Raw genomic sequence first — 27,271 nt, forward strand, 5'->3', positions numbered from 1 at the left:
CCTATACAGAGTATTAAAAAAGTATCCAATATTTTAGGAGGTGCTAGTATGCATAAAAAGAAGAAAATAATGTCTAATAAACATGGGTCCTACAACACATACTTTCTGAGATCTGAACACTTGTTCATAGGAGTTGCTCTATGTGACGTCCATTCATGGCAATGCATTCCTCTGCCCTTCGGCATAAGGAATCACGCACTGTTTGAAATTGACCTGGTTGTTCTTCATAACCAAAAGTCTAGGGGTTTTAGGTTTGGGGAACGAGCAGGCCAAGGTGTGGGGCCTCCCCAGTCAATCCAGCTGTCCAGAAGTGTCAGCATCAAGTGTTCACGCTCACTGCGGAAAAAAATGTCCTGGTGTGTCATCATGCATGAACCACATCTGTAATATTTGCTGACATGGCACGTCATACTCCAGCAAGGTAGCCAATACGTTAATAAGAAAGTCCTGATAACGAGTCCCAGTTAATTTCTGTGCTAACACGTATGCCCCTTAATCTATCGCCAAGAACGCCTGCCCATACGCTGATTAAGACTCGGTACTGATGCCTTGTTTCTTCAACTGCATGGGAATTTTCATCAGCCCACACATACTGATTACGAAATTTCACAACACCATTTCTGCTGAACCCCGCTCATATCCGCAACCAAACTTTTGTTTTCTGTATTCCTTACGAAGTATCATTATTTCATGCCAACTACGGTATGATTATCTGGTAGCCTGCTGTATTGTAGACCAGAAAAATGCATTGCCATAAATGCACGTCACATTGAGCACCTCCTATGAACAAGTGTTCAGATCTCAGAAATTATGTGCTATAGGACCCATGTTTATTAGGCCTAGACATTTTTTTCTTATTGGATACTTTTTTTAACACTCTGTATATGCGATGATTGCCTAAGTCGGACAGGTGACCTGGGTTGTATTCGTGAATCTGACGCTGACATGTGGGCAATCATCCTCCGTTCCTGAAAGGTCTCGTTTCGTGGACGACTAGCCTCGTAAGTCCCAGGGGCCCGTAGTCCCAAGCCCTGTGTATAGCTTTGGAATTCCCTACCGAGTAATGTCAGGGACTGTCAGACATCAAACCAAATTAAGAATAAACTAACGAGATATTTTTCTAACAATTCTTGTTAACAATAATAGCTGTTTCAAGTTTCTCAATGTTTAATTGTTATATATATATATATATATATATATATATATATATATATATATCACAGATAAATATCTAAATTATCTCATTATTATTATTATTATTACTATTATTATTATTATTATTATTATTTTTACTATTATTATTATTATTATTATTATTATTATTATTATTATTATTATTATTATTATTATTATAACTATTTCTTACCCATGTTTATTATTGTCACACTAACATTAGTTATCCAATTTTCATTATTTACTTTCATGTTGTTTTATGATCTAGATACTAATGTAATAAGTAATAACTATGTAAGCAAATGTATTTAATTAGAATTAGAGTCTGGCTGGGCGGAAGAGAAGGCCTACTGGCCTTAGCTCTGCCACATTAAATAAATAAATTATTATTATTATTATTATTATTATTATTATTATTATTATTATTATTATTATTATTATTATCATCAGCATCGAAAACCCGTACCATCCCGAAGTCTTCGCTCCAGCTTATTTTTACTACTGTAGATGATAGATGAAATAAGAGGGAAGTGGAGAGTGTCGGTGGATGTTAGAGGAAAACAGAAGTACCTCGAAAGAAACCCTTTGCAACGTCTGCTTTGCTCGCCATAAATTCCATCATGACCTGGCTAGGGATTGAGGGAAAACCTAGCAACCTAGCACTTGAGCCAGAAACGCGGCATGGAGGGAGTTAGTTTGCTATCTAGCTACAAGTAGAAGGTAGAAAGGGAGGGGAAACTTCCCAGTACACTTTCTTCTTCGCCTCGCACTCAATTTGGTTTCACGAGATAACGAATTATGGTATTGTTGTAAATAAAAAAAAACTAATATAATTTATAAATTACACCATTTTATGGTTAAAGTGTACATCATACTGTATATGTAATAATTTTTTCACAAATTCGAAAGGAATAGATTTTCTTACGTGTTACTTCCTTCTGATTATATTTTCCTGTTTAAAAATTCGGCATACAAAAGTTGTAGGTAACTGAAACTTATTTGTAGGCCTAACTTATAATAAGATTTTAAATAAATTACTTAATTTATCTAGAGAATTTTGAATTCATTTTATGTGTATTCCAATAAGTCATATAACGATAATACGAAAATGTGAAGTCTTGAGTGTTCAGTCTTTGTCTTATTTATTGTAGCAAAATATCAAAAAGGTTATTTTTGCTAATACATACTAGTGAACGTTTTGGCCCTTATTATGGGCATCATCAGACTAATAAGTAGATATCTATGTAAAAGTAAGTATATTCATGTAAAACATATTGCAATAAACAAATTTGAAATTTAAAACAACCATCAGTAAAAATAAATGATTAAAAATAATTGAAGGTTACATACAAAATTTATTAGAAATTATGCATATTTAATAAAAAACGTTTTTTTATTCAATACGGTATGCATAATTTCTAATAAATTTTATATGGTTACATACAAAACTTTTTTTTATTAAGTATGTATAATTTCTAATAAATTTTATATGTAACCTTTAAGTATTTTTAATCATTTATTTTTATTACGCTTTTTTATTAAATATTCATAATTTCTAACAAATTTTGTATGTAACTTTTAATTATTTTTAATCATTTATTTTTATTGATGGTTGTTTTAAATTTCAAATTTGTTTATTGCATTATGTTTAACATGGATTTACTTACTTTTACATAGATATCTACTTATTAAAGTGATGATGCCCATAATAAGGGCCAAACGTTCACTAATGTATATTAGCGAAAATAACCTTTTTGATATTTTGCTACAATAAATAAGTCAAAGAGTTCACATTTTCGTATTTTCATCTAGAAAATCAAAACTCGAGTGGGATTTAATTGACTGTTACACGATTAGAAGATATAAATACTCTAATATAATAAAATATGAATTGCCTTCTTGAAATTCTATTTCATTGATGTTAGCTTCACCAAAACGTTTGAACGGAGCCGTCATTTTAAGTTGACTATCTATGCACAGTATAAAAAGAATCAGGAGGGACAACTCTTGTCGGCACCTTTGATGTTGTTGGTACTAAAATCAAGCTCAGTAAGGTCTAGTGCTCAATGAATCCAACTATGTCGCTAGTATTGGCAGAGCTAACAGCTGATTTTAGCGATCAGCTCTTCAGACCACATTCAGACATGTCAAACTTTCAGATGAAACTTTGTATTAACTGTTGTATACTCCTTTGTCCTGTAGTGATATTTGTCTCTTATAATGTACCTAGGCCTAATTATTTATTAGGTAAGTCTAATGAAAATTAGCTTTTTCTTTTCAAATTATATATAAAATACCAGTGCTCATGATTGAAATAAATATACTATTAGCGAAGTGCTTACCGTTTTATTCTGTATCTTCATATCTATTGCATTTCGTCTTGGATCACAATGTCTTGTAAAATACATACACCAGGGAAACATTTAATAAATAAACAAGAATTCGGGGTAACCTGTTACAATTAAAAATGTGTATTCACTGTGTATCTGATGCAGACTACTAAATATAGAACTAACTACCTAGGTGTACAAAGACGGCCTAATAATTATTTACCTCAACTTTCATCACATAACTACGTACGTACTCGTAATCCTTAAACCATTATGGAGTGCTGCACTTGGTGCCAATGCTTAACTAGCAACAATTAAATCCCGGTAACTTCTTTCACTTTTCCTTTGCTCTAATAGGCTACGTTTGAATAATTACAATATTCTTACCTCCTTCCATTTTCGTAAAAGATATATTGCAGTAACACACTTGAATTAACAAATTCTTACCTTCTTCCATTCTCGTAAAGGATTTTTTTGCAGTCAGTAATACAAATTCTTAACTCCTTCCTAGTTAGACACAAGAGTCCTACACCAAATTCTAATTACGTCTTATAACTCTATAAGAGTCGAACTCAGGAAATAATTCCCTTACAAAGTTGAAACAATGGGTTATTACTATAGGCAAGAATCATTATGTATGTAAATGTTGACATTTTTTAACTCTTTCGTACGCATACTAATTACTTATATTTATACAAGCCTCGAACCCAGGAAATAATACACTCACGGAGTTCAAACTACGGCATGTTACTATACGGGCAAAGGTCATTGCATATATCAATTTTTCTATCTTTTCAATCACTCTTTCATAGCTAGATCCAAGAGCTAGCTATACACCAACATAATCTGGTAATTATTATGTAGCCGAGGTTATGTTTTCTTTCACTTATTTAGAGACATTCTATTCAACCGATATAGTTACAAATTTTAATGTATATGTTAATTCCAATTTGGAAATCAAAATAAATATCAATATACAAAATATTACTGTCAATAATAGGAATAATCATGTAAGCCTAATTATAACGTTATTGGTATAAAATAATATTCATCACTAATATAATGTTATTAGCTACTCAATAAAATTTTATTATATCCATTGTCAATGTCGTAACTTCATCGAAACGAATATCATGATCTATGTAGCTAATGGTTCAATATTATGTTACCAAAATAGCATCTACCAGTGACTTTAAAATTAGCGTCAATTATTGAGCATTTTCATAATGTTTATATACGGAAGTTATTATTATTATTATTATTATTATTATTATTATTATTATTATTATTATGTTGCCATTCCTTTGCCTCATGTCTTTCAAATTGTTAAAAGGTGAGTAATAAATGTTTTCAGTTAATATTAAATTATGCCAGCCCTGTCGTAGATGGAGAACCATCTGGTGGAGGTTCCAGATATTAGACCCAGTTTCGTGATATGAGCATTCATAATTCGTTCCCACGAAATGGGCTGCTAATTGTCCCTACTGATTCTTCATATACTTTGGTCTATGCTGTAAATAAATGACGATCGCAAAGCATGTTTTACAGTACCGTAAAGAATTTTCAGTTTGAAATGTTGGCAAACAAAGAAAGAAATCGTAGGAAGGTGATAAAAACAGGAGAAAGTATATAAAGATTAGAAGAAATAAAGTACTCTAATACAATAAAATAGATATTAATTGACTAACTAAAATTCTATTTCACTAATGTTACCTTCACCAAAATGTTTAAACGGAGCCGCCATTTTCAGAAGACTATCTACTCGGGAAACAAATTACGATCGCAAAACATATTTTATAGTACCGTAAAAAATTTGCAGTTTGAAATGATGGCAAACAAAGAAACAAATGCTGGGGTAGTGATAAAAACAAACAAATGCTATGGAAGCGATAAAATTAAACAAATGCTAGGGAAACGATAAAATTGTACTATAAGCAGCCATGATTGGTTGAAAGACGTCCTTTCGTACCGTTTTATTGGTCAAAAGTAGTATGACGTAGTAAAAGAAGTGTAATAGTCACTGTAAATTTCCATGTCTTGTCCTCTGTTACTCTTGATTATTTCAAAGTCCATGTTTATAAAATCTTAACACGTTAAAATACACACTTAACTAGATCTTTAAAAGAAAATGTATGTAAAATAAATTCGCTAAATGCTTTTGGGCCTACATTGAAGCTACGTTAATTCAATAACCACTACACAGAAACCAAATACGCTATTATACACTACTACTAAAACAAAACAAAGGCACTCAGATAGGCTACAGGAGAGTATACCGTACAGCGTTGCCAAACAAGCATGTTGATTCCTGAACGTGCCTACATTAAAAAACGTAAGAAGTGCAAAGAAATTAAAGTTACGTCCTAAAGGTAAAATACGACAAAATGAACTGCAGCGAGAAAAATTTACGCATCAGCACATCAGCACATTTAGCGATACGTGGTGTGAAAGATTAACTCATTTTTTTACGGTAAAGGCATGTCGTGATAACTTATTGCGCATGTGCATAAATGCATTGTTGTCGAGAAAATAATATATTATCAGGGGCGGCTTTCGAAGGGGGGCTTCGGAGCTGCAGAACCTCCAGACATTTGTGGTTCTTGTCTCTTTTTATGTTGTGAAATACATTTATTATACAGTCTCTACTTAGCGGCTCGAATTTTGAAAAAAAAAAAAATCGCTTTCATTGACATGCACGCAATCGTTAGTGAAGTCACTTCCTCCCCTGGTGCTGCCAGAGCGAACCAGAGACAAGGACTATATGATGAAGCCACTTCCTCCCCTGGAGCTGCAAGTCTCGTCTCGGAAGCTTTGCGCGTTAGTTTTACCCCTCCCCTGCTAGCTCCTTGCCATGAATCCAGAATTTCCAGGCGCTGCAAAACTTGCAGCAGTTTATCAGTAGCGCGCTGTTTTACTGTGGCGGCTCGCAACCTCAAAAGTTGGTGAAGCTCTTTTATTAAGGGACATGATGTACGACTTACCTATTTTTTGTAGATTAAGTTGATTCGTCTGTCTCTACGGAAGGAGAATTGTCACCGATGTCGTCATGAAATGGCTACTTCTCAATCAGATCATGTAGCAACTCCTTGTGAATGGAGATGCAAGCCAATGATGTTAATCTCCCTTGTGCCATTGAATTGCGAAGATTTGTCTTTATGCGGTTGAGTGCACAAAAAAAAAAAACACAAAACCTTCGCTCCACTGCAACGCAAGAGCCTATAGGCTTCTTCAATACGTCTTTGTTTTCTCTTACAAGTTTTAGCTCTTGTACCAGGGGAAATGTTCTGGTACTCATGATCTGCATAGAGAAGCTCTAGTTCTGTTTTCAACGACTTACTTTGAACAAATTTGGGAAAGTCTTTTGTAGAGCGGCAAGAGCATTAGAAGGAAAAATATTAGAATACTGAATAAATTTTAAAGTATTGGCAAAAGAGCAAAACTGAAGCTGTTCAATATCTTGATATCTAGTGTTAACTTGCATAAATATGACGACAAGTAACTTATTTAAAAAATAATTGTTTATACTTCTGAAAAAGTTCACCTTCTGACAGCTTAACATATTTCTGCCCTGAAAATTCAGCCTTTTCTTTAGCCTTTTCAAAAAACTGACAAAAACTTAATCTATTTTCACAAAATCCATCCGAGTTCCATGCCGATTTTTTTATTCCAACTAACTAACAGGACCAACAAAACAATTTTTCCAAATAAGAACTACCGCACAGCCACTGATCTTCACTGTACCACGCACTTTTGAAATGTTTGGTGTAAGATATTGCACCTTTCCTTTTCAACTTCTTTGCCGATATACTAGTAACAAGTGTTGGTTTTCCCGCTAACAATTTTTTCATTCTAGTCGGTTATTTAACGACGCTGTATCAACTGCGAGGTTATTTAGCGTCGATGAGATTGGTGATAGCGAGATAGTATTTGGCGAGATGAGGCCGAGGATTTGCCACAGATTACCTGACTTTCACCTTAAAGTTGGGGAAAACCTCGAAAAAACGTAACCAGGTAATCAGATCAAGCGGGGATCGAGCCCGCGCCTGAGCGCAACTTCAGACCGGCAGGCAAGCGCCTCGACTGAGCCATGCCGGTGGTTTCCCCGCTCTTCCATCACTTTCAGTTCATCGCGAAAATGGTGTCTGTAACACGTTACACACTATATCGTTTATAGGATACATTCCCCGTTGTTAATAAAAAATATTTGAGTCACCACTTTTAAAAATAATTATGAAACTATCACTAAAAATATATAACTGCTTAGTTAACTTAATCTTCTAATATATCGTTTTAGCAACAACACGTAACACAGTCACTCTATGCACTCGTCTCACAAACTGAAATGAAGAGGTGCAAAGAAGTGTGAACACTCGTTGTATTCGCGTGCCGTTATTTTTCTTTCAAAAGAGTGAAGCCAGGAAGCGATAAGGGTGCTTGCAGCTACAAAGGAAATGTTTTGTCAGCTATTCACGTACCCTCGAAGACAGACTCTATAGAAATCTTGTAAGGGTTTGTTGCCATGGTTACCCGTAAACAAATCCGCAAATTGTGAAGCTCTACCTCGGAAAGAGGGAAATAGCTGCAATCTTCACCCTTCACCACTCTCCCTACGCCAACAGGTAGTGACAAGTTACTCTACAATAGGACTAGTGTTCCATAATGCAGAATACCTAAGTGCAGAACATATCACAAAGCAGAACGTAAAAGACAAAAATTAAGTGAAATTAAATAAAATATTAAAGTATTTGTAAATAAGTGAAGTTGCGCCGCTTCACGAGCTTCACCAGAAAAACCAACCCTGCTGTTTTAAATACATTTTCTTTAACGTTGTGAGTATAACAAGTGCAACAATGTTTAATTCTATACTATATTTACAGTCTATTAAGTTCAGTACCTTAACAATTCAGGAGAAATGTGAAATTGTGCCCATCAGTTGAATCTCATAATGGAAAGAGCCGCTAAACGAAATAGCCTACAAAGCTCGCATATATTTTTGCTAATGTATCCAATATCCCTGCTTTCTTCTCTCGATCTCCACACAGTCTATGTTAAATTAATGTGTTTGAAAGATAATTCTATCAGCTGGAGCAACAAGATGGAGTTTTAAATAAGAACAGTAAATGTCGTTCATGAGAAGAAGAAGTCATTGCTAGACTGTTTTTAAACCATAATGGAATCCGAAACATCTACCAACATCACAGTAAATGAGGCAAGCGCCCTGGTGCGTACTCTTGATGATCCTGAATTCAATTTCTGGCTCAGTTTTTTTTCCCCCATTTATTGATTTATCATGTAGATATATTATACAACCAACTACAACATCGCCAATTAGATATTTCTAAGGTTCAAATCTGCATATAAAAAATTAAATTATGGTTTATTTAACGACACTCGTAACTGCAGAGGTTATATCAGAGTCGCCGATGTGGCGGAATTTTGCCCGCAGGATTCTTTTAAATGCCAGTAAATCTACTGACATGAGCTTGTCTCATTTAAACACACTTAAATGCCATCGACCTGGGCCGGGATCGAACCTGCAACGGACTATGCTACGAAGGCCGACTCTGCATATCAAGTTTTGTTAATGCCATACAGACAATACGGAACAGTGCACAGTTGAGCAGCGAGATCTGTGAAAATGAAAACCCTAAAAAGTGTCGTAAGGTCGAAGGGATTCAGACAAGGGTTGCGGCAGCCAAGGAAGTGTGTGACCTCATTATCACACAAGCTAACACCCGATTCCACTTCATAGATCATCTGACATCTTCTCTTCTGTGTCAAGAAAAATTTGAGTGCAAAAAAGCTCATTTCCTGAAAATGACCTAAATGTATATGTGAAGCTTTTCTCAATGCTCGATAAAGACAAACTAAAAACGGAACTCACTGTGTTGTATCAGAAACAGGAATTCAGAAATATATCTGACGCAGTCAATCTCTTGCAGTTTCTTCAGTCTGAGAACTTGCAGGCCTCATTTTCAGAAGTTGTGAAACTTCTACGCATAGCTATCACCATAACAATGACAATTTCCGAACCAGAACGTTACTTTTCGTGTTTGAAAAGAGTGAAATCCTATCTTAGAAATACGATGAGAGAAGAGAGACTGACCGCATTAGCTTTGTTTTCCATTGTAAAGACTATGTTAAACGACATATCGGCTTTAATAAGATGATGATTCAAAAGTTTGCAACCAATAAGACAAGGCGCATGTAACTAATCTTTAAATAAAGTAAGTTGCTTGTTTTATTTTTGTATGCAGCCCCCCTTAATTCAATACCCACGAGCCGCCACTGTATATTATGCTGCATTTGTGTCCATGTGGATTTATCAGCAAATGGATCTGTATCATTCAAACTTTAATTTATAAAAGTAAAATTTTGTTAACGTATTTATTACAGTCAGTTTTTTTAATTAAAACCTCACTTGCAAAACCAAATTCTGGCTGTGCCATGTCTAATGGTTATTTATTTACCAATACGGAGTGTATCATGCGACTTAATAACATAGAAAAATTCATTCATAAATATATTTTAAGTGGTTAAAATTTTATGAAGGAAGATTATCTATCCTACAGTTTGACACCAGATGAAATACATAGCAGAGTCTACATAAATATTCGTGTATTATGATTTTGCGGTCAAATAAATTAGGAGTATTAGAACTAATTTCCTATTATTTCTTTATAGAAAGTAAGAACATTTCAAGTAATTGGCAGTCAAGCAACAGAAGCTACAGAAATAATCAATAAATAAATTCAAAAGATGTAGAAAGTGAACAGACATGTACAGTTTTCCTGGAAAAGAATGAGACGATTGAATATTCCTAAGTCTCAGATGTAAGACATTGCGCATGATCGGAGACCAGGGCACTGATACACAACATAACGAATATTGAGTTATTTCAATTCAGGCTATTTGGTTTGTTACAAGCATCGTTTCAAAATTCACTTCAAAAACTGCAAAAAAATGATAATATTACGTAAATAAAAGATATATATATATATATATATATATATATATACATGAATCATGTAGTTAAATCGACAATGGACTTTCATGACTAGATCGACACTCCGCACAGAAAGGAAAACTTTCGTGTCGTTTCAATATCTCAGATGCTAAGACTTCTGCTTGTTGTGTAGAAGAGAGCGAGTTCGATTCTTAGTTCAACATGAACGATTTTTTTTGTATAATTAACGTTGAAATAGCTAAGTAACGTTGAAATAGAGTTTTACGAAGTCCTCAGATTAAGTGTTAATGATCACAGACAATATAAAATTACAAGTTATAATATTATAAACGTTAATCTAATGAATGCATTTATCTACACACATATACAATGTAAATGCATATATATTAATAACTAACAATTAAAATGAAATTAAAAAATATTCCTAAGCAACACAGACAAACTTTTACAAAGGTTTAGAGTCCTTAGGCTATGTCATTTGCTGAGTAATTATTACAATACTTTATTAGTAGCTTTCCCATATGTGCAAGAAATGCACTCGCACAAAACAGTTTTTGTTAAAAGTGTGGCTTTGGATTATTTCATTCTCACCCCTTCAGTTTATTTTAACTATTTTATCTACGTGTTTGCAATAGTGTTTAATTTAATATGCATTCAATTTCATTCATGTTGTGATTGAATGAAAAAGCACTGTTGCATTTATTGACTAATTACATATATTAATAATTATTAAATGCATCTGTTAAGTAACCAATTACAGTATATTTTGCAAAATCTTGAATGTTTAAGTTGTCAATAATATTTCTGTACTATATACTATAAGACGTTGAAAGAATTTGTAATAGATTTGGGATCCTCTACTTTATAATCACTGATTTTAATGAAAAAAAAATATTTTCTTTCTTAGGATATCTACAAGTTTAACTTTAATAATATTCCGAATAGCTTTAATTGCATTATCTGAATTTTGTACTTTTGTATTCAAATGAATTCTATTTCCCTCTTTCATAATTTTTGACAAATTACACTGTACTTCTTGTAGTATTTAAGAACATGAGGATCATTACATTGCAACTCATTACATATTCATTCTTCTTTTTAATAAATGAGATTTTTAAGTCCCTGCGTTATCTACATTTTTTTACTTTTGAATTTTTCACAACATTGATTGGAGAACATCCACTGAAGTGATTCTGAAATTAAGTGAAAAATACAATACATTTACTCTTAATATCAGTAGGCCTAGTACCAGTTTCATATACGTTTTTCCAAGATTCATTTTGTAGACATAAATGTAATTAATAATCACTAGATACAGCATTTACGACTCTTTTTTAGTTTTTAAATTAATATTTTGAAATTGTTCAGTGATATTGGAAACACTTAGGATTTGTTTATTATGTTCAGACAAGCCATTGATTATAGATTCTGTCGAATAGAAATTCGGTCAAATTCTGTGTACAAAACATTTATCAATGGCTGTGTTACTTAAGCTTGTATGCTGGTGGGAAAATTACTCTAAGACTAAGGTTTCCAGTTTCAAAGAGTGAATTTAATTTACTTTTACGGAAAAGTTCCGAGAGATAATCTATGTTTATGTCACTACAGATCACAAATTCCAAATGTGATTTCTACAGTCTTTTCTTTACAAATTCAATGATGGCTATAAATATTAATAATTAATGTAATAAATATGAATGATTGTAGTTAGAAGTCTGAGTTACATTATAAAAAGGAAGAAGTTACATTCCTCGGCAAGATTCGAACTTTCGATGTTAAGTTTTGTCGTCCAACGCTTAAGTACGGACCTATTGAATGCTTGTGTTAATAACTCACAATTTAGCCGTAGCAATGTGGTGTCATAACTTGGGGTTTGTTTACTTAATGTAATTAGATTTAATTTGATTAGTTTCGAAACAATTGGACTTCCTGTTATATAATGTTATTTAAATATTTAAGTTAGAGTTGATTTATTAACTCTTACTCTGCAAGATGTCCCTTATTTCAATAATTCTATATCACGTTAAATAGTCATTGTCTACACTAAAATATTATCATCATCTCCCATTTCTCATCGTAATGGCGAACCGATGTGACATGAGACAGCGAGTTATAGCTCTAGTTGAGGCTGGATATGGGGCTAGATCTGCTAGCTGTTTGGTTGGTGTTCCTGGAAGTACAGCCGCGAAGTGGGTTCATCGTTACCAAAATTCAGGGGAGGTCGAAAATCGCCCTATTCCTGGGCGTCCGCGGATTTCTTCATTGGAAGAGGATGCTCTCTTATTCGAGACAGTTCGACAGGACCCCTTTCGGACTGCTAACGAAATCAGAGCAGCATCTAACTTTCCCGGTTCTTCACAGACTGTGATCAGCAGGTTGAGGATCCGCGGCATTAGGAGCCGGAGGGCTGCGCAAATGGAAATATTGGGGGAAGCACAAGCTGTCGACCGTCTTGCCTTCGCTACCAATCGAGTGGATTTCGATTGGAGAAATGTAATTTTCTCCGACGAAACAACCATCTCGAGTGATTACGAAGGTCCTGTCCGTGTGTATCGTGAGAATGGTCTCCGACATGATGAACGCTATGTGCACCGACGTGAAAGATCGGGGCACTTTAGCACATCGTGTTGGGGATGGATGTCTTACGATTGACCTGGCGTTATAGAACCCATCGATGAAAAAGGAAGGAATAGCCACCTATGCCCACCGACGCCCTCAAAATCGAGACGAATTGTGGAATCAAGTTGTTGACACCTGGGAAGATCTCGCCGGGGATCAGAACTTATTCCACAATCTCGTGACATCAATGCCGGATTGACTTAGGGCTATAATAGAACCTGATGAGATGTGGACAAGATTTTAAGTTAACAGGTTTTTTTTTTGTTTCTTATGATTTTTGTTTGAGGAAGAATACTTTTAACTTCCAAGTAAGATTTATTTATTTTTTTGATGAGGTTCAGCTCACTTGTAAGACCCAGAAATTGGGCGTAAATTATTCCATATTTTACGACAAATTAGACAGTCGAGGAACTCTGAAGAAATTACTTACACCTCAATAAAAAAAAATTTACCTCGGATCGAACACGAGACGTTTCGGTCATACAGTGGAACCGACACGCTACTATATGAGCTACCGAGACAAGACAGTTACAGCAGCAGTCCAGAATGTAGATCCCATAGCAGGCATTTGCCATTCGGTACAGAGAAGCAATGATATTTTGTGACTCGAGCTATATTGTGAAATCGTGGCCTTAAATGGTTATCTTCTTCGTGATCCTTATTCTGGTTCTTGTCCTTGTGGTCCTTGTAACAATTCTTGTTATATTTGTCATGATACTTATTGTTACATCGATATCGAGTGAACCGCGCTGTAGAACTTTAACTTCCGATGACCCAGAGTTATCTCATTCCTTTTAAGGGTAACTGTACATACGATGAAAGAGTAATGGTACGGAGAAAAATTCATCTTATGATGACGCAGACTATCTGCATGGAAATATCATATGTACTTCGGTACATTAAATAATATATACAGAGTGTTTAAAAAATACGGGGCATAATTTCAGGTATGTATTTCCCACATGTAGACAATCAAAATAGTTCATTACAACATATGTTCGGAAACGCTTTATTTCCGAGTTATGGCCTTCACAACATTGAAATTCACCGGAAAGTTTTTCTTTCCGCAGGTTGTTGCCGTCAAAGGAGACATTAAGAGGGCACTCTGACAGTTCATGCCGAGGCGAAGGTTACATTCAGTGTTGTGTAGGCGTTAGACTGTGCGACATGTATTCAAATCAAGAGCTGGCAGAGATACACTTCATGTACGGTAAGGCGGACGGCAATGCTGCGCTGGCTCGTCGTTTGTACCAGGAGAGGTACCCACAGCGACAATGTCCAGATCGGAAGACATTTGTACGTCTCCATTACCGTCTGTGCGAGTATGGAAAATTTAACTCTCCTGGTTTGGGAAGGGGACGACCAAGATCTACAACTCCAGAAGTACAGGAGGAGATTCTGGAGGCTGTGAACATGACTCCTTCTATCAGCACACGAAGGGTAGCGTTGCAAGTCAATGTTTCACATACGACTATCTGGAGACTGTTGAAAGAGTATCAATTGTATCCTTATCATTTGCATCGTGTACAGGTCCTGTCACCAGCAGATTATCCTGCACGAGTTAGGTTCTGTCAGTGGTTCTTGCAGCAGTGTGGTGTAAATCCGAACTTTCCTGCCTTAGTATTATTTACAGATGAAGCACAGTTCACACGAGATGGCATAACAAATTTCCACAATCAGCATGTATGGGCGTATGAAAACCCACGTGCAACTGTTCCATCTCATCACCAGGTGCGGTTCTCCCTCAACATGTGGGCCGGTATCATTTGTGATCGATTAGTTGGATCCCATGTACTTGTAAACAGACTTACGGGGCAGGCGTACACAAACTTCCTGGAAAACACCATACCTCATGTTTTAGAAGACACTCCACTGATCAATCGTCAACACATTCACTTCTTGCATGATGGCGCTCCTGCACACTTCAGTCGTACGGCTCGCCGGTACTTGGATCGAAGGTTTCCTGATCGATGGATAGGTAGAGGTGGCCCAATTGCTTGGCCTCCACGCTCACCTGATCTGAACCCTCTCGATTTGTACTTGTGGGGCCATTTAAGATCATTGGTTTATTCGTCTCCGGTGCCTGATTTGGAATCCCTTCGGAATCGAATTGTGGCATGTTCTGAGGACATACGCAATACTCCTGGAGTTTGGGATCGTGTTCGCAGGTCAATGAGACATCGATGTGAGTTCTGTATTCAAGCAGTAGGTGGACATTTTGAACGTCTTCTGTAATGACAACGACCTGCGGAAAGAAAAACATTCCGGTGAATTTCAATGTTATGAAGGCCATAATTCGGAAATGAAGCATTTCCGGACACATGTTGCAATGAACTATTTTGATTGTCTACATGTGGGAAATACATACCTGAAATTATGCCCCGTATTTTTTAAACATTCTGTATAACTGTACATAGTTGTAACATACCAAAAGATTATCGCATACACATCACTTCAAACTTCATAGTTCTGACACTAAAATAGAAATTTAAAAAATTTGACACTCTTCAAATATCCATCTTGCCACATTGTGATATAATCTACTTATAACTATATAGAGAGCTTCGGTACTTACGTCTGTATTGCATTAGGCGAGTGTCATTGTATAACAATAAAAATTAATACCAAGACTATTACGTTCTACATTGTTGTGCTGGTAACCAACTTCCAGAAAAAATGTATTCAGACAAAATGAAGAGATATAACAGTGTATAAACGAGCCAATGTATTTATCAAAAGCTTTGGAAACTAGGTATTAATTCCAAATTATACATCGAAAGAAAATGTAGAAAGATTCTCTACTATTAATATTAAGGTGAAGTAAAATTTCTTTGTAATAATGTGCATTGGGTGTTCATCGTTTGAAGTAAGAAAACGAAAAAATAACTGAAGTATATCTATATATTTTAAGTAGGCCTAGGTATGTATTTATTAAACTTGAAGAATCAGAATTTATACAAAAAATTAAGTCAGTAAGAAGAATAAGCCAAATAAGAATAGGAATAACTAATGATCATGAATAAATAAATCTAGTATTTATTTTGGACGTGATCAATTTTACAAACCCAGGTTAGTTCCCGAAGATCTAATCTTACTTGCTGGAACCGTTGACTTGAAGACAGGAGGAACAGCCCACCAGGTCGTGGAAATCATCATGCATGAAGGTTACACACCCGAGGACTCTTGGATGAATGACATAGCCGTTGTCAGAGTAAGTTACCAAACTTCATCTGCTTCCATATCATATATATATATATATATATATATATATATATATATATATATATATATATTTATTTATTTATTTACTCTGGTGGAGTTAAGGCCATCAGGCCTTCTCTTCCACACCACCAGAAATACAACTACAAGAATAATGATACATCACTGCAATTAATCTTCAGTAATAACGAGTGACAGTATGAATATGAGATAAAAAGAACTGACCATACAAATACAAATTGAAAATAATAAAAATTAGTCTAAACTTTACGTCGTTTGTAGCGTAGGAAAATGTCTAACAACTCGTTTAATTAAGTGGAATACCTCAAGTTTATTAGTTCTCCTGTTGTTCTTTATTGTGGTAAACATTCCCTGTTTGCTGAAGAATATAATATCATTTGTCAATTCCGAACGCAAATTAAAATTGTTATTAAAATTTTTTAACGTTTCATTAGAGAATTGCAAGCACCAGTGCTATTCTGTTACAGGTCTCGAACTCATTCCCCATCGATGGAGTGAATGTGGAGCCTATATCTCTGCCGGCACAAGGACAGAACCCTGCTGACGGCAGTACAGCTACTTTCATCGGTTGGGGCTATAATGAGGTAATTCGGGTATTCAAGCATTCAACTAAATTATTTGTGATAAAGACGAAAGATACGGTATCTGACGATATAAACAATGTAGCGCATGATTGGGACATTGGTAGCCTGTTATGAAGTTATTAACATAAATGATTCTGAAAATGTGGGCGTGGATGGACTCTATAAGATGAACGTTTCAATAAAGTCGAGACCATATGATTTGATAGTTTGTAAATGTAATAGACGTGGATAATTTCTACGATGAGCATTTGAGTAGGCCTAATGTAGAAATCACATATGATAGTTTCAAGATATTTAACCTGATACGACATTTCTTTGGCTTTTACACCGTGTCACAGGTGCATAAACATGAATGTTTTTGAAAACTATGTAACCTATCGGTTCTATCGTAAGGAAGGGAAAATCTATTTGTTGAATAATTCTCAAACAACAAAGATTAAAATATTACGAGCGTAAAATATGTGGAGTAATGTATAATTCTACAATTAACCGTTTTCTTTTCTAGTATATGAAAATATAATTTTCTCAGTAAATTATTCATGACTACTCTACGGTCCTATTTGACGACCCTTTTAATTCACGGAGATATTAAAAGACGATAAGATGATAGCGATAAAAGAACAACTGTGGAAATAGAATGAGAATTAAAACCAAAGTACTCGAAGAAAACCTGCTTCACAACCACCTACCACTAAAAGCCCTCATTAAGCAACTGAACTACTTACTGTTCCTGAAGTCTGTTAAGTAAACAATAACGATTGTGTATCTTATACACTTTGTAGGTTGAAAAAGATTCTTGTGACCAATAAACATACTCCTCTGTGTTTCAGAACAGCGTTCTTCCAACAATCCTAAGCAAGATAGACATCGCCATTGTAAACCAGGGAGCGTGTAGCAGTGCGTATGCGTCTCAGGGTCAAAATATCTACGATGGGAATATATGTGCTGAAGCTCCTCAAGGAAACAAAGGAGCTTGCACAGTAAGTGTGTCCAAAAATGTTACGACATAGTTAATATTGTAAGAATTAAGTATTCAAAGTATTGATGATACCCCGTTACACGTTCTTCATTTTGTATCTAACTGGCACTTAGCGCTGCAAGGGCATATTTTCCAATTTTTAGAGATATATTAACCTGTGTTATTTATTATTTTGCAATATAAACTTTCCTTACATTATTTATAAAAAGAAAAAGATTAATTTTGTATGTATTATATTATCCAACTACAACTACAGTGACATTTTAAGCTATCAAGAAAGACAGCAGGTGTGCGGCGTGCCGTTATTCTACTCGCGAAACATTCCACAGACTTTTTGGTAATAAAACACTACTAGATAATTTCTTTATTACATAATTATGTAAGTTATTATTTTGTTTTCCTTAAAAATTATTTTTAGTTTTATTGTCATAATTTGTTAGTATTTATTTCACCGAATTAATTGCTTTCTAACTAAATTTGTTATTTTTTTATCGTCTCAACAAAACACAGATTATCTTGTTTAGGAATTCAATGAAATCTTAAGTCAAGTTCATTTCAAGTTCAGATAAGCAATTATGTCACTCTGAACCGAGAAACAAGATTATCATATGCCAACAATCAGTCGAGTGTAGCCATGCCATGTACGATTCGCGTTAAAATAGCAATTCTGTACAATATTCTGTTGAAAACTGTTTCTTTGAGGATAAAAATATAATACATGAAATTTTCTGATACTGCCGTTCTCAACAGGACTACCATATATGCAAAAGTAAATAAAATAAAATCCAGAGAGTGTAGTTTAGATAAGAAAACCAAACGGCGACATCAAGCACCAAATTAGTTGAAGTTGGAAATCGTTGTTGCGAGCCACGTTTTGCGAATTTTACCATAGGAAAAATTAAGAACATAAATTTTTAAAGTACAATCCATATACTGTACCTAGAAGAAATTAAAGGCAATACTTAAAAAGTAATTAAGAAAACAAGTGCTTTGAGTTAAATCCACACACTTCAACATTAATTAAAGAAAATATTAGAAGAAAAAGTAAGAAAAAGGATATTTTTAAAAACAAGACTAAGAGAAACTAAGAGAATAAAGTGTTTTAAAATATATTTCACAAAGTGTGTAGGAACTTAAAGGAGGAAAAAGAGAACTAAGTGTTCTAAATATTTTCCTCAAACTGTGCAGGATCACAAATACTACAGGCTATTAGAAGAAAAATTAAGAGGACAAAGCGTTCTAAATATTTCACTCTCAAACTGTGCAGGATCTTAAAATTAATGGGAAAAAACTTAAGAGAAAAATGTATTTAAATACAACCCACACATTGTACAGGAACTTAGAGAATATATTAGAAGAAAAATTAAGAGAATAATTTGTTTTAAATATATTCGTCAAACTGTAAAGGAGCGAGAAAAAATGTATAAAATATTTTCCTCAAACTGCACAAATTTAAAGACATTTAGAATGTAGAGGCACTTAACAGACAATATTAGGAAGCAAACTAAGCGAAAAAAAATTTTGTACACGCTTTGCACACTTGAGAGAAACTTAAAAATAATATTGAAGCATATCTCTATTAAAGAACAAAGTTTTTAAATACACTGCCGAGCAAAAAAAAAAAAAAAAAAAAAAAAAAAAAAAAAAAAAAAAAAAAAAAAAAAAAAAAAAAAACCGCAACACTCGAATAAATTTGAAATATCAAATTATAATACAAATTATAACATTACTGTGTGCTTCTATGGACTTGTTTGTCTAAGGCAAGTATTAATTCATGTTTTTGGAATGAAAGTATACTCATTGGGTGGTTTGTGACACCTTCTTTGCCCCTTCCAGTCCCTTTCTGTATATTTATTGCTGTGCCATTAAAATTTACAACCATAAACACAAGCAGCCAAAACAAATTTACAACACTGTTGTTTTCCTCTTATGCTTATAATGGAAATCTGTGATATTGAACTCAGTTTTAAACAATATTTAAGAGAGTTAAGATGCCGTTAAGCCCCGAGAATGCCACTAGAGCAGTCGTGTTGGTAGAGGATGACCACAGGTTTCGTTACATGACTCAGGTGTTGCATACATGGCCCCGTAGCTCTTGAAGAGTATCTGGAGCATGGTGACGGACATTCCTTCCTAAAATTCCCCACAGATGATCATTTGGATTAAGATCCGGACTGAGTGATGGCCATTGCATGAGTTGGATCCCTACTTCATTGAGGTATTGGAGGACATATCGCTCCACACGAGAACGTGTATTGTCCTGCAAGAATACGAAATTGTCACCAATAAATTATGCAAAAGGAAGAACATGTTGCCCAAGGATTTCTTCAATGTAGCGTTGGGCAGTGAGAGACCCACCCTCCACAAAGACAAGGTCCATTCATAGAGTAAAACTGATGCCTGCCCAAACTATCACTGAACCTCTATGAAATGCTGTCCTTGATGTAAATTTGCATGGGGAATACCTTTCTCCAGTCCTCCTCCACATCCTTTCTCTTCCATCTGGGGATCTGAGGCACATTCGGGACTCATCTGAGAACAAAACTGTTCTCCACTGTTCCTCAGCCCATTCCTGATCTTCCTTTGTAAACTGTAAGCGAGTTTGATGATATTATCTGAGCCAGGAGCAGGTCTTCTGGAGATCAGGCCAACATTATGTAACCTCCTCCTTCTCACAGTCCACTCAGTGACATTCACACCTCGCACTTTTTCTAGTCGATTTCTGGCTTAGTCCGTAGCGGTGCAGCACTTGAAGGCGCAAGAACTGATCATCTATTACAAGAAGTTGATCTTTTCGAGAATATGAACGAAGTTCCCTGTACCTCTGCACTGTACGTGAAACCGTCGACGGAATTGTATGCAACACCTGAGCCACAGAACGTAAGATGCTGCCATCATCTACCAACGCCACTGCTCTAGCAGCTTTCATGGATTTTAACGGCATCTTAACTCTCTTAAACGTTGTTTAAAACTGAGTTCAATATCACAGAATACCATTATAAGCAAAAAAAGAAAACAAAAATGTTGTAAATTTGTTTTAGCTGCTTGTGTATAGGATTGTAAATTTTAATGTCACAGCAATAAACATAGACTAAGGTACAGGAAGTGGCAAAGATGGGGTCACAAACCACAAATTGGGTAAACTTTTCTTCCCAAAACATGAATTAACACTTGCCTAACCAAACAGGTCCATTGAAGCACACAGTAATGTTATAATTTGTATTATGGTTTGATATTTCAAATTTATTCAAGTGTTGCTTTTTTTTTTTTTTTTGCCTGGCAGTGTAGAATCCCCTTACTACAAAGGAACAAAGGAAATATTAGAGGAGAAATTTCTTTCAAAAGCCCTCAAAAACGTCTTCTTGTGAATTCTGAGTGACTAGCGCCAATTAAATGTCACCTACCTTTAGATGACAGCTGAGAACATTTCCAGCAACGAATATAAAACAGGTTAATGCTATTGTTGATGTACCAAAACTTTCCTGCATTTCCACCGAGAATTGAAGGGTGCATTTCCAAAGTGACGTTTCTCCACGAAATCACAATGTTCACCAAACAGCAATTTAAAATAGCACTTGTAAAATGCAAAATGGACACTACATTTTTGGCACATGACTTCTGTCACTTATTGCAAATCTATTAACGGAAGTGAAAAAAATGACACACTCATGGGATTTGTGTAACTGGAAACACATGCCTTGGATTTAAGTAATTTTGAAATTAAACATTTTCTTTATATTTTCCTTAAATAGTTTCTATTTATTCTTTACATAATTAAACGTTTTGTGGCTATAAGTAAATAATTTCTATAATAGTTTGTATATGCACCATTTGAGCAGTCAAAATTGTGTAGAAAAATGGTTTTAATACTCTAATGATCTCTCATGATCTTTTCTTGGATTCTTCTGTTTACCACCCTTTGTTTCTTCTCTTGTGTATCCATTCTTGAAGTAAAATACAGCAAGTCTCTATATCCGTTTTGAATCAATTTGCCGAATGCTACGCATTGTTTCACTTTTACTTTTATATAAATTATTCCCGCCACTTGATTGCACATAATAGGTTATGGTAAACAGACGATTTGTTTCTTCACCTTGGCCTCTATGTCTTGCTGTTTGTTTGCACTAAAATAGAATTTGTGACGAAATTGTCATGTTCCACTTTACTCTTGAAAGAATAAAACGGGGAATGGAATCGCCTGATGTCTTGTACATTTAATTTTGTAGCTTGGAATTGTCCATTGCTATGTTGGCTGGCGACCATCACTTAGGCATCTTTGAGCCAGTTCTTTATTTCTTTTTTTTCCATTCTGATGTATTCATAGTCTTTTTCCTCGTATATTTTGAAGATAATGTTGATATTATTACATATAAGCACACAATCGCAATCACACAAAGCAGACTAATAACAAGGATCCTCCATGATTACATCACGTAATCACGTGACTATATGAAGCGTTTCTACTGAGCCAGTAGAAATGCGACTCCTTGGAAATAAAAACAACATGGAAATACGTCGCATTAGAAATAAGATAAATGTTATATTGCTTTCCAAACCGAGATTAACAGCGTTTTAGAAATATTTTCTGTTTAGTACGTTCAAGGAAGGCCCTCTCAATGTATTGCTATGCTAAACTCAAAAAAGAAATAAATAAATAAAATAAAAATTGAAGATACGTCACTTTGAAAATACATCCTTCAATTACTTTGACAGCTTTAAGAATAGAGTGAATGTCGTTGTAGTCAGAAGGACTGCTTGCAGGCTGTGGCGTAGCTAAAAATGTCTCTATATTTTGTATATTCCAGTTACACCGTCTATTTCATCGATTTCTACTGTCTTCACCATTCATCTTATCCTTTCACGTTTACTAAGTATCTCTATACACCACATTTACCATTAATCTAGAATATTTTCACCGTTCTCTACACTTACATCTATTTCAGACATCCATTTATTCATTGATGTATTCATATCGATATGCCTATTTAGTTATAATCACTTAAATAGTGCCTTACCTATCTACCTCTCTACTTTCCCAAGTATCTGCCTATACAGAACTCATTTACCTTGTATATTCATTCGAAGTTTGTGAGATAATTAAATGAATATTAACTGGAACAGTATGTTTTAGTTGTTATTTAACGACGCTGTATCAACTACTCGGTTATTTGGCTTCGAATAGATTGGTGATAACGAGATGGTATTTGGCGAGATGGGACCGATGATTCACCATAGATTATCTGACATTCGCCTTACGGTTGGGGAAACCTCGGAAAAACTCAACCAGGTAATAAGCCCAAGCGGGAATAGAACCCACGCCCGAGCGCAACTTCGGATCGACAGGCAAGCTCCTCAGATCAGCTAAACTGGTGGCTGAAAAGGATGTTAGTGGTCTATTTGAAAGCGTTGGAAAAAAGATCATTCCACGTATGTGAGATAATGAAATGAATAATAACTATAAGAAAATGTTGGTGACCTATTTGGGAATGTTGTAAAAGCCGAAGGAAGCAGCAGAGTGGGTTTCGGGATGAGCTTTATGTTAATTTCCTAGTATTTCGCTTTATATGATGTAGGGTTTAAACGATGCAAACTGCCAAAAAATACTGGTAGTAGAGCATACATAACTAAAGAAAAGAAGTGAAATATTTTTTATATGACAAATTTTCGCAGGGAAAAATATGTTTTGTGAGTCTAACTTTTTGAAAAGAGAATAGATACCTGCAGTCATTATTTACTTTGCCTCGAATTAGTCGTTTCTTAATCTCTTGTATATTTGTATGTGTTGAGCGCAAGGACATTGGCAATGACATTCACGTTCAGTTGAAATGTAAGCAAGTAATGAGATTACCATCAATTTTAAAAACATGGTGTTTTACAAATTTGAAATAAAATTATAAGAAATAATTAACTTTCACTAGATATTTTGTTAGTAGACCGATATGTTCGGTCTATATCATTTTGGCATATTTTCGCATCCATTACACCCAGTAGACCTGTATCTTATGTTTATATTAGGCATTGAGTGAAAGTAAGTTACTGATTTTTATCTTTGCTAATGTTATTGAAACGTTACCATGCCTGTCAGTGTATTCGCGGTGTGTGATTCAGTAAGAGATAGGCATTTTTGAAGATCATAAAGTCCTAGCATAAAACACAGAATGCATGCCGGTATTATCTTAAATGAAAGAGCGCCAACAAAATGTCCCGTAATTTCTACTTTGCTTCAAATTCAGCTTTGCTGTCGGATGTACAATTGACATCTTGCCCAAATTAAGAAAGGAGATGCTAAAATTGTCTTCATTGGTCAAAAGGAAGATAGAGGGTACTTTTGAGGTTTTCCAACATTACATATAGCAGACTATTCCATGGAAGAACTTCTTACAATGTCTGAGAGCACAATTATGAAGAGGAATATGCGACTCCCTCGATCCCCCGACATAACATCCAGTGACTTTTGTACCTCAGGAACTTTACCTTTCTAAAGCATGGTATAGCCCATAGAAATTACCTATATAGCTGTAAGAACTGAAAAATAGCATCCGAAGAAACAAACTCTCAACGCAAACTCAGCGGGTGATACGTAATTTCTTAGGCCTAACAAAATGCCAAAAAATTTCACGAACATGAGGGCAGAATTTCACAATAATAATTTGAATAATTAAATTTAATTTTAATTGCTTATATTTAATAACATTTTACATTAACAGATTTATAGATTTGGTATCAAATTCAAATTTAAGTGATAATCCATATTAAGTTATATATAATAACCTGAAAATATATTAAAGGCAGGAATAAATATTTTAAATATTAATTATGTACCTGTTTTAGATCCAATTCTCGAGTTCCTAATTCACGATTTTTGTGATTACCTTCTATGCTGGGAATAGAATGAAACAAATAATGAAACAAAAAGAAACGATTGACAGCTTACTGTAGCGGAGCTCATGTGCATGTCTCATATATACGATCCTGCTTAGATATTTATTTTTCCAGGTAAAACATTATTGATATTGATATTTATTTGTCAGTCAGTCTATAGGCCTAGTTATGGTAGACCTTTACGCTAAAACATTATATTAACATTTCCAGTCTTACGACTACCAATTACTGTATATAGCCTACATCCTTTCCACGTACAGTTTAAGAACTGCTAACTTTTTATATAAGCCTAGTTACCTTATTTAATTTTACTGGAAACCCACTTTCACATAGATACTCGGTGCACTTATTATAAATATTAGCGATTTCATTATAAAAAGACGTCCAGATATATAACATGATTGATATTATTTAATAGCCCATGTACAGTCCTTAAATAACACATGTATTTATCCATGTTTCATTATCCATTGCAGTAATTTAATATACAAGTAATCATGCAACTTCATCAAAGCCACCGCTGTGGCTCAGTCGGTTAAGGCACTTCCCTGCCGGTCTGAAGTTGCGCTCGGGCGCGGGTTCGATACCCTCTTGGGCTAATTACCTGGTTGAGTTTTTTTTCCGAGGTTTTCCCCAACCGTAAGCTGAACGCCAGGTAATCTATGGCGAATCCTCGGCCTCATTTCGCCAAATACCATCTCACTATCACCAATCTCATCGACGCTAAATAACCTCTCAGTTGATACAGCGTCGTTAAATAACCAATTAAAAAGAATACATCGATATATACATTCGCGAAATTAGTTATTATATAAAATCAATAATATTATTTAATCCAAATTTAGTCGTGAGTAATGTGTGATGATCTCCAAAAAAGTAAGGAGTAATATCTTAGTTATTGCAAACTATTTAAAAAAAAAAATCATATTCGCTATTTAAAATTTTTTATAAGGAGGCAATCTGAAAAGACAGAATTATTTTAAATTTAATAATAATGCAGGCATCTACAAATATTCCACGACTACAATTCATAATTAGTTACTCATAACATTGTTTCATAAATATAAATTGCCGTAACTCAGTCGGCTAAAGCGCTTGCCTGCCGATCCAGAGTTGTGCTCGGTCGCGGATTCGATCCCTGTTTGGGCTGAAGTTTTCCCCTACCGTAAGGCGAATATCAGTTAATCTATGGCGAATCCTCGGCCTCATGTCATCAAATACCATCTCGATATCATCAATCCCATCGACGCTAAATAACCCAGTAGGTGATACAGCATCGATAAATAACCAAGTAAAAAAATTGTGCAGTCAAGTATACAAAGTTACTATTAATTATTTTTGTATCTCACATAGTTTCAGTACAGTATGTCCTCTAACTAATGGAATTTCGAAAACTCCTTGCGAAGTATAGCAAAGTGTCCTGTAGTTTACTGGCTGTAGTTGTCGGGATATGACTCAGGTTAAAAGTGGTAGGCCTATATTATCTTAGGTGCATGATAATTATTTCTAAGGAATACGTATAAATGATGACTTATTTAGATTCTGAATTGATTTACAATAAATTGTGATTTTAAGGGCGACGACGGCGGACCCTTGTTTGTGGAAGGGACTTCGGTGGGACTGATGTCATGGATGAATGCCTGTAACGACCCCGGTTACCCGACTGTGTTCACTCGAGTGTCCTATTATAGAGATTGGATCAAGAAGCATACAGGAGTGTAATGTTCATTTGATATACTCGTATGTGAGCTGATGGACTCTCTGGAACTAACCCACCACTCTACATGACAGCATCTGGTCGTCATAGAAATACTGCTGGCGCCTTCCTCAGAAAAGTGCACTCGTCTATCTAGCATAACATCTCATAAGGTACTTACTGCAATAAACTGTAAATATAAATACTATCCATGTATGAAACATTATAATGTAGACCTAAATAAATAATAGAATCTTTTTCTTAAGTTTCTTTGGAGACATACGTATAAAATCCTGATGGAGACTGCTAGGTCTGGACTCGAATTCCTTTTCAGGCATGTTTTATATTTTAAATGTGACGTCCTGAATACCAGCGTAGTACTGACCCACGTCACCGCTACATCTAGTGCGGAAGCTCGAAAATGACAGAGTAGGCAAGAGAAAATGGCAAAATACGTTTAAAAAGAAGTAATAAAAAACTACGGTGTCTTGTTTTTGCAGTTCATATATTCTCCCCACAAAATAAGTTAATGAATATGTTTTTCCGTGACCAGCCTCATGGTCTAGTGGTCAGAGCTTCTGGCTACAGTTCATGAGTTGTCTGGTTCGATTCCTGATTAGAGCTCACAAATTTGTCCCTAAAAATAATTATTTCAGTGCTCTTTCATGGTCTGGAAGTTAGGATAAGTTTAGATTTAAGGTCTCTCCTGGCACCACATAATAATACAGTCATCCAATCATATCGTCGGAACAACGTAACTCCGTCCCAATGTCAGGAAAGGATTACACACAAGTTATGTGA

At 35.0% G+C, this 27,271-nt stretch overlaps 1 protein-coding gene across 1 annotated transcript in view; it reads left to right on the plus strand.

Moving 5' to 3' along the window:
• The window catches only part of LOC138715670 (trypsin-1-like), a 39,268-nt gene extending 12,553 nt beyond the window's left edge, over positions 1-26,715 (plus strand). Inside the window, exons 4-7 of the mRNA XM_069848741.1 lie at positions 16,159-16,300; positions 16,797-16,913; positions 17,744-17,893; positions 26,350-26,715. Of these exons, the coding sequence (XP_069704842.1) occupies positions 16,159-16,300; positions 16,797-16,913; positions 17,744-17,893; positions 26,350-26,496 (556 nt within the window). The 3' untranslated portion in view covers positions 26,497-26,715. The remainder of the gene's footprint in view (positions 1-16,158; positions 16,301-16,796; positions 16,914-17,743; positions 17,894-26,349) is intronic.
• Positions 26,716-27,271: the final 556 nt, after the last annotated feature.

The sequence above is a fragment of the Periplaneta americana genome, chromosome 15 (assembly GCF_040183065.1).
Source record: "Periplaneta americana isolate PAMFEO1 chromosome 15, P.americana_PAMFEO1_priV1, whole genome shotgun sequence".
Lineage (NCBI taxonomy): Eukaryota > Metazoa > Arthropoda > Insecta > Blattodea > Blattidae > Periplaneta > Periplaneta americana.